General features: G+C 49.4%; 1 protein-coding gene across 1 annotated transcript in view; it reads left to right on the top strand.

Annotated features, from left to right (window-relative positions):
- Positions 1-562: 562 nt before the first annotated feature.
- Positions 563-12,569, top strand: part of Tmtc1 (transmembrane O-mannosyltransferase targeting cadherins 1) — a 205,093-nt gene continuing 193,086 nt past the window's right edge. The window contains exon 1 of the mRNA XM_057764546.1: positions 563-995. Within this exon, the coding sequence (XP_057620529.1) occupies positions 697-995 (299 nt within the window). The 5' untranslated portion in view covers positions 563-696. The remainder of the gene's footprint in view (positions 996-12,569) is intronic.

Raw genomic sequence — 12,569 nt, forward strand, 5'->3', positions numbered from 1 at the left:
AAACCCGACCAGGAGGTAGTCCACAGTCCTGGATACACCCCTTGGCTTTTGGGAAGGGACCGCTGCGTGCGTTCCCAGGGTTAGGGCGCATCGCGGTGGAAGGAGGCTTCAAGCCCCGCGGGCGCTGGAGCATGTCCGCGCGCTGTCCTGCGGGTGTCTAATCTCTTGCTCTTCTGGGGAGAGACGGTGTTAGGGTGCAGACAGCGCACCTGCTAAGCATCCCGGCTCGCGGCTAGGAGGCGGCGGAGACCTGCCCCTCCGTCCCTGAGATGGGCTGGGGAGAGGTCTGGAAGAGCAACCGGGAGTACTCGGAGGGACCCCGAGTGGCTTTCCCGCGTGTGTCTCCCCCCCATCACCCCGCAAACCCTGCAGCGCCCCCGCTCCACCTGTGCGCGTTCTGGTCGCCTGGGACGCGGCGCCCACAGGCGGAGGCCAGGTGTTAGGGACCTTGGGTCCTGGGATCCAGGAGGCGGAGGCGCGCGAGCGGGCATGCGCAGTGGGCGGAGGCGGCGGCGATGGCCCGGGGAGGAGGGGGGACCGCTGTTTATTTGCAGCTGGGCCACCGCGGCGGCCGAACACGGGGCGCCCGGGCGGGGACAGTGGGCGCGCGATGCCCGAGCCACGCAGGCCGCCGCGCGCCAGGGCCCCAGCCGGGGAGGATGCGCGCCGCGCGGGAGCGGCCGTGCGGGCGGCGCGATGCTGGTGACCCGCGGGGACCGCGGCGGCGGGGAGCGCGCGCCCTCGCGGCGCCCGCGCTGCGGGCTGGTTCCGGCCGGGGCCGCGGCGCTGCTAGCCGGAGCCAGCTGCTTGTGCTACGGTCGCTCGCTGCGGGGCGAGTTTGTGCACGACGACGTGTGGGCGATCGTGAACAACCCCGACGTGCGGCCCGGGGCCCCGCTGCGCTGGGCCGTTTTCGCCAACGACTTCTGGGGCAAGGGCCTGGCGGACAGCACCAGCCACAAGTCCTATCGGCCGCTGTGCGTGCTGTCCTTCAGGTGAGCCCCGTGTGCTCTGGGGTCCGGACACCTGTTCCCGGAGAAGGGGTGTCACTGCGGGGGCACTTCTGACGGATCCATCCGTACCTTCTCTAGGGTGTCCTCCCCTTTCAGCTCTTTCCTCCAGGCTCTACCCTAGACCGTTTTGCCATCAGCCCGATCCGCCTTGCTTTACTTTGTGCTCTCCAGGCTCAGCCTGGTCCTCTAGGTTCTTACGCTTGCTCCTCCCTGCTCCGCTCGGTTCTCCTGGTTTTGGCCCAGGTCCTCTGGGCTCTATGCTTGGTGCTCCTGGCTCTATCCTCAGTGATTTCTCCTCGGCTCCGGGTCCTCCCGGCTCTATCTAGTATCTGTCAGCGAAGCCCAGGCTTCTCTCTGCGCTCTGCCACAGGACCTCGTCGCTCTGGCTGGATCCTCCGGTTCTGGCCCTGATCTTGCTGCGCCAGCCTCTGTCCCGAGTCCCCCGGGCTCTGCCTCTGGTTCTTACCAATGTCAACTCCAGGTTTTTTAAGGCTCTGCCCGAGTTCTCCGTTTTCTTCTGGCTCTGTCTTGGGTTCTCTCTGCGCTACTCAGGGACCTCCCTGCTCTGCCCCGGTCCTCCCAGCTAAGCCTAGGTTCTCCCGCGCCTCCTGGCTCCTGGGCACCGGCTGCGGAGTTGGGACCGAGTTTCCCCAGAGACTGTGCTCCCTCTGCTAGGTTCCCGGGGGTTTAGTGCTGGTGGATCTGACTTCGCACCCGACCCCTTCCCTACCCTTCCCAGTCTTCTCATGGCGATCCGCGGGTTCCAGAGGGTGGCGATGCTCCAAGTTGTTAGTTTCTCCCGGGAGGTTTGACTGCTAGGCAGATGAGTAGAGGGGACCGAACAAGTGGCCTAGGATGCTCCTGGAGCTGCCAGGCTGTGAGTGTTCCAGGCAGGATCTGGGGAGAGGGGTCAGGCACCCTACTCTGGTGCGCCAGGCTTTGCGGGGCCGCTGATAGCCTCCCTAACCCCAGTATTTCCAATCCCTGCCTCCCCATCCCACAACTCCGCAACCGCAGCCTGAGTCCGCCATGTGGCACCCAGACTCCGGGACTCGCACCGAGTACGCGCAAAGTGGTGGGGCACCTGCCTGGGGTCGCAGAGAGACCTTTCTCAAGCTCCGGAATCATGACTCAGCGTTTCTGGTCTGAAGTAGTGGATCCGGACCGGGAGTTACTCGTCTGTAGGGTGGGGTATCCGCTTGAATTTAGAATTCTGGGGAAAGGACCGGTTGGAGCCAAAGAGGGGATTCAGTGTAACTTGGCTCTGCGTTTGAGCTTGTGTGAGTAGGGACACAGAGCTCACAGGGTATTAGCCCCGCGTTAACCCGCCCTCCAATCCTTGTCATTGGAGCCTTAGTTCATTAAACTGATCCCTGAGAACAGTTGGCAAAGTAACAGTCAGCGTGGGCCTTCAGGCCCAGGGACCCCATGACTTAGAAGAGGAAACCGGCAGCTGACTTTTCACACACCTCTCTCAAATAAACTAATGTTTTAAAGAGGGCGAGAAAATAACACGTCTGACTCTCAAGGAGATGTTTTACAAACATTTATCTTTGGAAAGTTGTGTTGGTTTTCAACCCAAGATAGCCTTTAGCTGCGGTTTCTCAGCCTTATTAATTTCCCAAGTGTTTTTTTTTTTAATCTTAAAAATAGGAACGCTTCCTTTTACACTCGATGAACATTTTCATCGAGTGGGTGAGGCTGTTGATTAATTGGAAGGTGAATAAGCGCACAGCGCTCCAGACTTTTTTACAGCCCTGGTTCCTGGCCTGAGCTGTTTCCATTTAAAGAGCCAGGGTTGAATGCCTGTTGGCGGATGGGCTTGCTGTCCAAGTGTTGTTAATAGTTCCTAACAGGAGTTCTGCCAGGGCAGAGGAGGAAGTGAGGGAGGGCTGTGCAGCAGCTCCACCCCTTATATCACTAGCTCGACTTCACACCCCCCCCACCTCCATGGGAGGGGTTGGTGGGGAAATCGGCAGGGTTGATGGGCAAGGGTGGCAACAAGGTTTTTTGGTTGTTGTTGTTGTTGTTGTTATTTTTGTTTTGGTTGGTTTTAGTCAACTTGACACAAGCTAGGGTCATCTAGGAAGAGGGGAACTCAATTGAGAAAATGATACCCCCATCAGATTGGTAGTAGGTAAGCCTGTGTGGACATCTTCCTGATTAATGATTGACAGGGGCGGGCACAGCCCACTGTGGGTGGTACCACTTCTGGGCAGGTGGTCGTAGGTTGTATAAGAAAGCAGGCTGAGCAAGCCAGTAAGCAGTGTTCCTCCATGTCTCTGCATGTTCTTGCCTTGACTTCTCCAAACGATGGAGCTGTGATCCAGACTTGTAAGCCCTTTCCCCTCTGTTGTTTTGGGTTGTGGTGTTTATCACAGCAATAGAAAGCAAATAGAGAGATACAGTGATGTCCCCGCCTCCTTTGTGAGTCTAGAGAGCAGAGAGGGAAAGAGAAAGCAGACCAGCTCTGCTCACACGGTCAAGCTCTATCAGAGTAGCTCTGTCTTCCACAGTCAATTAGGTGCACCCCATGTTCCCGTGCAGTTGCATGAGCGGAAGGTCCTTGAAGACTTCGGACATTTTTAATATTTTTCCCTTTCCTCTTCCTCCTGTTTTTGTTGTTGTTGTGTTGTTTTGGTTTTGTTTCCTGAGACAGGCTCTCACTCCACAGCCCAGGCTGTCTTGGAATTTACTACGCAGCCCAGGATAGTTTTTTACTCATGGCAGTTCTCCTGCCTCAGCCTCCTAAGTGTTGAGATTACAGATCCAGTGAGCTACCATGTCTAGAGACCTATATAACTTAAACCTGTTAAAAAGGGTGCCAGACTTCTTGGATCATTTATGAATCAGGCATTGGCCCACTGTCCTGGCTGGTTTTATGTCAACTTGGCACAAGCTAGAGTCATCTGTGAGCAGAGAACCTCAGTTGAGAAAATGCTTTCATAATGTCAGGCTGTAGGCAAGCCTGAAGGGTATTTTCTTAATTAGTGGTTGATGTGGGAGTAATTGACCCATTGTGGGCGTGGCTACCCCTGGGCTAGTGGTCCCAGGGGCTAGGAAATAGCATTGGTATGATCTGTGGGTCCTCCCTACACCCTAGATTTCATTGGTTTGTGCATGCCTATTTTACTTATTTTGGGGTATATTTAGTTCTCGGCAGTTTGATGACAGGTGTCAATTACTGAGATTCTACTGTAGTTACGAGGCCTAGAACACTTCTATCACATGGACTCTGTAACTCCTCATCGTAGCAGCACCCCAAAGCCCTCACATCCAGTCCACGAACCCCCACCCTGACCCGTGACACCCACTGATTCTCCTTCTCCATAATTTTATCATTTCGATGTTACATAAGCAAGATTGCTTAGCATACACTTTATTGAGATTGCCTTTTTTCCCCCTTAATCTCAGCATTTCTCTGGAGCCTCATTCAGATGGTTCTGTGCAATGAAGAGGTCGTTCCTTTTCACTTCTGAATAGTATTCTACACTATAAATGTCCCAAAGTCTATCCATTTTTCTCTAATTTTTGTACTTCTGTTCACATAGAATCCCAAATCAAAATATAGACTTTTTCTCTTTTTTTTAGTAAAAGAAAGTTTATATCTCAATGTTTTAATTATTTAAATGTTAAATATTTAAATTATTGTTAAATTGAATATTAAATATTCAAATGTCACATACTGAGAGATAGAAACTCTATTAAGAACAAACATGGTCAATTGATATTTAATTCTTTTGCTGGACAGATGTTTGCATATAAGGAATATCGGTTATACCTATATATTATATATTATATATATAGTAAGAGCCTCCTCGTGTTTCTCACCTAGAAGGTGCAGTGGGCTGAGCACATGCTGACCCGAGCATACTAGTTGCAGAGTCTGGAACAGTGGAACAAGGTGGACAGGGTTGTATACGCCATCTCTTTAGCTCTGTTTGAACTGTTTCTAGACCCCTCCTCTCAGGGTGGTTCTGCTTTTTAGGGCTGACCCCGGGAGACACTTCTGAGGTTTGGGGGTGAGAAGGAAGTGGCCATAATCAGGTTGAGAAGGCTGAAGTAGGTTTTCAGGGCTTGGAGTCCCATGCAGACTGAGCAGGAAGTGTTGGCCACTCCTGGTGGTGACAGCAGTTGCTCAGGTCATGGGCCTCAAGTCCACCCCCCCAGCTCTTACTCACGGGTGCCGGCACAGGTATGAATAGCTGGAGTGGAAGAGTTGGGCCTTCTGCAAGTTTATCTTGTTAAGGTGGAGCCTCAGAGACAGTGAGACCAGTGTACTATAGCATAGTGTGCCTGCGGTTCTAACACATGCCTGCTTCTTGTGCACGGCCCCCTCTCCCTGCCTTGCTGGCTTCCAAAGCCAAGCATCAGACTTGCGTGGGTGAGGTAATGGTGACCTCTCACATGGCTATAGTAAATATTTTTTCCTGCATTATTCCCTGGGGTCATGCCTAAGTATTGCAGTTACCTCTGCTCCTTGAGTTGCTCTGTTCTTATATTCTCATGAGCAAGGACATGCAGGAATATTTTTATACAATAGCAGAGAAGAAACAAACCATGTGAAAAATCTACTCTGCTGTCCTCACGTTCTTTGGATTTGGCTTCTGTTTTTGTCCTTAACTTTTTTATTGGTGCTCATTCAGTGTGCATAGTCAGGGAGAGGGACTTCACACAGATGGTTTTCGCTCAAGTACATCCTGTACTTTGGCTGCATCCAGGCCTCCCCTCCCCTTTCTTCTGGCTGCCCCTCCTACTCGTCCCTTTCTGCATGATAGCGTCCCTTTTACCTGCATGTTCTATGTGTGTGTGTGCATGTGTGTATCATATATGTGGATTTATAACTTTATAAAATCCAAGTTCCGCATGTGAGAGGAAACATCTGATCTTTGTCTCTTCTGGTCTCCTGCTGCATCTATTTTCCTGGAGGGACACCATGTCATTTCCCTCCCTGGTCATGACCTCTGAAATCAGGAGGAACGCATTAAGCTTCTCTGTAGATACTGAACAGACACGGAACCGAAGGCCACAGTGCCCCTAACTCCCCCTTGAAAAACTGCCTTGATTGATTTAAAAGGTACTTAGTGTTTTCATCTTTTTCCTTCCCCCATTTCCTCTTGGAAAGAAATTCCTGTGGAAATTTCCATCCAGCCATTGAGTGGAGCCTGACTCAACAGAACCCGTGGTCTTCAGCACTAAAGATGGGGAGCTAAGGCTGATCACAGGACCTTAAACTCACGGCTTATCTTTCCATGTTTAGGCTAGTAGATCAGTGTTTGCAATAAAGTTACCGAATGCTTCTGATGCTAACATAAATCACAAGAGTGAAGTGGGTGGTTTAAATGTCAGAGCTAAAAAATAGAATATGTTAATATGAGTGGCTGTGGGGACCTGTGGTGCTTTAAGGCTTGGTAATGAGAGATTTTGCCAGCGGCTCTCATGTTTGAGTCTCAGCGTTCTACTAATTCTGAGAACGTGCAAGCATTAGCTTCCACGCTCTGCACCCGAGAACTCTGAAATGCTCATCCTAGGTCTACTGCTGACCTGACCTCCCTTCTCTCTCTCTCTCTCTCTCTCTCTTTCTCTCTCTCTCTCTGCTGGGTGACACTGCTTTCTGTGTCCTCCAGACAGTAAGTGGAAATGGCCTGGGATATTTGATTAAGGTACCCACACATTCTGTGATGGACACAACACACAGGCAAGGAAAAAAGAATTAAAGGTGATAAAGACTCTATGGGGAAAATGATTTTAAAGAAATTAAAATTTCTATATTAAACCAAGAAAGCCCTGGAGGCAGAGATTGTGATTGTGGCCGCATAGGTAAGCCTAGATATCAGTCTGGGTGTATAGGGAGAGTGGGGAAGGAGAGGAACTGAGTGTTAGTTTGCAGGGTTTTTCTACAGGTCCTAGAATTGCCTTCAGACGCAGTCTGTTTATATCGACAAATGTCTTTCTATTTTCCTCTGCAGCCACGCTCTTATTTTTTCCAGACTTTGAGTCTAGCCTCCTCTTTATGAGGGCTGAGGAATGTCTGGTCATGCCAAAGGAATGGTGGTTGTCTCTTCCCGCTGATAAGATGCGGCTTCTGCTTGCAAAGTCCTGGGCTCCTGCCTCCCACGCTGATGTCTGGACTGCCATTTCCACCCAGCACCCTGGAGCCCTCGCTCCTTCACGGGCCAGACTTGCTGCTGCTGGTGGCCTCTGTGTTGGGCAGTCTTCTTCCGGAAAGCCCTTCCCTAAGCTGCACAGGGCTAGCTTTCTCTGTACCTTTAGCATCTGTGGAGACGTTGCTTTGTCATGGAGGCCAGCCCAGGACTCCTGATCCATGCATTCTCAACGTCTTACCTTTACTTTCCTACTCTGATCTCTTCGTCACTTTCCGGCACTGTGACATGAGGCCTGAGCGCACTTAGGAAAGGAAGAAGCTCACAGTTCTGGTCTGTGGCTGGCTGGCTCTGTGGTGAAGCAGAGGAGAGCATCATGACAGAAAAGTGTGCAGAGCCGAGCCGCCACCTCATCCAGCAGGAAGCAGAGAGTGACATAGACAGGAGCCCAGGACCAGATGAATCCCCCAAGAATCTCCACCTCCCTATAATACTAGTGAATTGCTAGTCCAGCGCTGGAAAATTCATGCTCAGATCAGAGCCCCCTCACGGTAGAACACCTCTCACTGGTTTGGTCCACCATCTAGGGACCAAACACTCAGTACCGGAACCTGTCCTCATCCAGAAGAGACTGTCCTCATCCAGACCCTCCACAACCCCCACTGCTCTGTGATCTGTCTATAACATGTAGAACTTTGCTTGGCTTGCAAAGTAGGGCTGAAGAATTAAATATAAGGCTGCTCTCTTTGTATGGGAAGTCTGCTTGGTTTCTGGTTTGTTTTTAAGATTTTTATTTTTAGTGTGCATGTGTATGTGTGTGTGGTGTGTATTTGTGTGTGTCTCTGTGTGTATGTATATCTGTCTGTGTGTGTATATCTGTCTGTGTATGTATGTGTGTCTGTCTGTGTCTGTGTGTGTTTGTATATCTCTCTGTGTGTATGTATATGTGTGTATGTCTGTGTATCTGTGTGTCTATTTGTGTTTGTATGTGTGTAGCTGTGTATGTATGTTTGTGTCTATTGTGTGTCTGATATATGTATGTGTCTTTGTGTGTGTGTGTCTGTGTCTGTATGTATGTGTATGTTTGTGTGTCTGTGTCTGTGTGTATGTATATGTATGTTTGTGTGTCTGTGTCTGTATGTATATGAGTATGTGTGTCTGTGTGTTTGTGTATTTGTGTATGTATATGTGTCTGTGTGTTTGTATGTGTGTGTTTGCCTGTCTCTGTATGTGTGTCTGTGTGTCTCTCTATGTGTCTATGTATGTGCATCTGTGTATATATATATATATATATGTGATCTGTGTGTCTGTATATGTGTGTATGTATGTGCATCTGTATGTGTATGTCTCTCTCTGTGTATATGTGTCTGCATGTGTGTGTGTCTGTATACATATGCACTGGGCTGAGGAGCCTGTAGAGCCCATAACAGGTAGCCAGATCTCCCTGGAGTTGGAGTGCTAGGTTGTGAGCTGCCTAATGGGACCCCAACTCAGGTTCTCTGGAAAAGCGACAAGTACTCCTAACCACCAAGCCATCTCACCAGCCCAGTTTTCTGTCTTAATTTACTTTTTTACTTCCTCTCTCCAAGAAAAAAGTGGAAACGGAAGAGGAATTTCCTTGGCCATTGCAGAGGATCCCTGAGGTCCTGTGTCCAACAGGCCAGGGGCAGTTTGGACTGCAGGATGCTGTGACCCTCAGCTGTAACGTGGAGAGAACGGCAATCTTTAGTCTGGCACTGTTCCTCCTTCCCCAGGATGCCACTGAAGCTCAGATCGCTGCAGAAGGCAGGAGGCAGGGGCAAAGCCCAGAACGAGGTTCCTTTTTTCCTTTTCCCATTGGGGGCATAAGATCCATTCATACCAATGCCTGCTTTCTGTAAAAAACCAAACAGAGCACAAGGACCTCAGAGTCTTGCCAAAGGAACTAGCCAGTCCAGTGATCTCAATTTGGTCTGGTGTTTGGTTTGGTTCCTTCAGAGAAACCTTCTTTCCTAAACCCTTGGAATTTCTCCATGTGAGGATTTTGGTATTATTCAGGGTGGACTCATGGGTTCACCACACCTGAGGAGCGAGGGACGCACTGTGGGTCCTATGCTCCAGATGGAGCTGGTGATGCTAAAAAGACCAGTAATGATTAAAGGGATGGGCTATGGACTGTGTGATACAGTTCTACTTCCTATTTGAAGAGGGGAGGGGACTGCAGATTGGCTTCAGTCCTGTATCAATCAAATGGGTCAAATAATAATGAAGTCCCGGTAAATCCCTGGAGCCCAGAGTGTGCTCACACTTCCCTGGCAGATTCTCTGTACCCAGATGCTCTGAGCTGGGTGCATCTTGAGGCTTGGAAAGTGTGTGTTTAGGAATCTTCAGGCCTTCTGCCAGGCATGTCTAGCTCCCCTTGGTCCTGAGTTTTGTTCTTCATACAATCCTGTAGTGCAGCAGATTCCTTGATTCTGCAAGGCATTCTAGAGCATTGGAGAACCAGAGAGAGATGGGGAAGCCCTGGTTTTATAGCAGTTGGTCGGCAGCACAGGTGCTTTGGGGATATTTGGAATCAGGAGTCTCAGGAGAACTCTGCCTGGCCTGGGTTATTTCCTGTAACTGTGGGTAGGCTCGTCAGAACTGCAGTGTTCCTAGGTGTGCAAGAGAACACACCCTTCCTAAAGAAAGTAAATGTCATATTAACAGCTTAGTTACAGCTGTAGCTAGGATATGTGACTCTGGGCTCTTCTAGTTACATGCTGATTCTCTGTTGACATTTTCCTGGACATGTTCTCCTCCTGTGCCATGACCAGTGTTCCTTCCCAGTGTCCTTCACTCTAGTGTCCTTCTCTTTAGTCTGTCATTACTCAGAGTGCCAAGGAGACAGGAATGGTGGTTGGCACCTCTCCTGGGAGCAGCTTTTTCATGCCAAGTGAGGATAAGAGGACTGAGCTCCAGTTAGAACCAGATCCCCTCCACACTGTGGTACCAGTCAGTTGCATGGTTTGTTTCTTCAGACGGATGCGGTGATGATTTGATGATTTGTCTAGAACTGGAGGGATAGAGAAGAGCCAGAATGACCAAGCACTAAGCAAGCTGAGCCAGGTGTTATTTATTGCTTGAATGAGCTGAGATGACCGTGGCAACCACTGCCAAGCTTGACAACCTCAGGACAGCTAGAGGTGGGAAAACGGAAACACCGGAAGATGGGCTTGTTCGGTGGGTTGTGCTGGGCTGTGGAGACCCGGGAAAAATACCATAATAATGATAGTGTTGGAGTAATAGCGCAGAAGGTAAAAACACTTGCCTTGCAACCGTAAGGACCTAAATTCAATCTCCCAGAACCCATGTTAAAAGAAAAGGAAAAAACGAAAGCATAGTAGCGATACTATGCTTATTATCGCGGTACTATGCTTATTATCACGGTACCACGCTTATTATCGCGATACTATGCTTATATCACGGTACTGTGCTTATTAACGCCGTACTGGGGAGGCAGAGACGGGCAGGTCTCTGGGGCTCCCTGATCTGCAAACAACCTACTTGGTGATCTGTCTCAAAAGCAAGGTGGACGGCACCTGAGGGACGACAACTAAGATTCTTCAAATGCACATGCATCCATATCTCCGCACACATGTACATATGCACACAAGAGACAGTGATGAAGGGGTACACACCCCCTTTTCCTGATCGGAAAAGGAGGCTTACTGCTGAGCACAGAGTTTTCTATCGCATTTGTTAGCCTTCCGTTGAGCTTCGAGACCCATGTCTGTGTAGGAAGACAGCCCGTTCCAAAGAGGAAGGGGGAGTCCATTAAACTGAGGGGTTTGCTGATGACCAGAGATTCTTGGAAAGATTATTTTGGAAGAAAATATATTTCCAACTGCTCGGCCGAGTTTTAAATGAAAAATGAAGTCTAAACCAAATAAAATGTAGGGTTCTTAGAGCTGAAAGGGAAAGCTGGGTTTTTCTGACTCCCAGTGTAATTGAGATTCATTTGTTTATTCAACAGACTTCTTTTAGAATCTATTGTGTGCTGAATGCAGTGGATTTCAGTGATGGAGAAAAATTAGCTTCTTAAATCTCTGAAAAATTGCTTGTAACTCCTGAAGACAGTTGTTAATGAGGGCCTCCTGGTGGTTCTGTCTGGGTGACCTGGAACCTGAGACACTGTTCTGGTTAGATGGTGTCAAGGGACTGTCACTATACTCCCGTGGACTGTTTGGGTCATCCAGCACATGTATTATTTTAAATTTTTATGAGTTGCCATAGAGTTTCCTAGCAGTACTGAGCCGATAGGATGTGTGCTTAGTATAAGGTTGTTAGGTTGGGTTATAGGTGGAGGCTGGGTAACAAGGGCCACCTGCAAGCTGGAGACGCTGAGAGCCCTGCAGCTGTTCAGTCCCTGAAGCGAGATGCCTAGGCAGTCCCACTGTGATGAGGTCTGGAGGGTGCCTGAGGAGCTGCTCAGGCTGAATCCTCATTGGAAGGCAAAAGAAGCTACGAGGTCAGCCAAGGGCTCACTCGGGAAGAAACAGCGGCAGGCAGACTCCTGCTGCCTTCTCTTTGGATCTCTTTGTGTCTAGGACTCTCTTTTGGAGGGCTCATTCACTTTGGGGGTGAGCATCTCCCCTCAACCCTTTCAGGAAATGGTGCTATAGACAGGCCCAGAGCTATGCCCCCTAAGTGACTCTAAATCCCATCGAGTTGATAATCCAGACAGGCTATCACACTTCAGTGCTATGAGCTGAGGCCTTCTTGGTTCTTTTCCTCTGAAGGTTGAAATCTCAGCTGCTGGAGGTGTCAGCTGACTGAGTCCCTGAGGGACAGGCTTCTGTTTTTTGGCTTATAGTACTTTACATTGTAGCTGCATGGTGATACGTCCTTGTTTTTTAAATAGTAGTCATTCTGTCTTTAAAAAAAAAAAATCTCCTGTGCCATCATAAAAAAACAAAAACCAAGAAAGAAAGAAAAGAGTAAATACCATATCTTCTCTTTGTCTCTGTCCCTTCCTCCTGTGGTTAGCACCTAGCAAATCTTGTTGAATGAACTGGAATGACAAACTGTTGAGTTCTGTGGCTCTTTTTCTCTCTGTCAGTGATTTGTCCTGCTTTAGTGGCTGGAGAACATTAACTTTCTCAGGTGAGGGTAACAACTCCCTCTGGGCCATATAGTATATGCACAGTTCTGGTCTGGCTGCGCGTATTTTGTTCCTCTTCATACCCAGTGTGTTTTAGCCCCCGCCATACTATTGACATAAACACCTGTGGTCACTTTGCACATGAATCTCAGTGAATCTCCAGTGGACCCTTCCCCTTCTCAGCACAGTGTGTAACCTGTGTGAGGGTGGAGTCTGTAGTTTCAGCGAGCTGTTGGCAATGACATTGGGCAGATCAGAGATGACACTAGGGTTCTGTGACAGGCATCAGTCCTGGAGGACACTGATGTATTAGTCTCCATGTTGGCTGCA

This window comes from Chionomys nivalis, chromosome 1, assembly GCF_950005125.1.
Source record: "Chionomys nivalis chromosome 1, mChiNiv1.1, whole genome shotgun sequence".
Lineage (NCBI taxonomy): Eukaryota > Metazoa > Chordata > Mammalia > Rodentia > Cricetidae > Chionomys > Chionomys nivalis.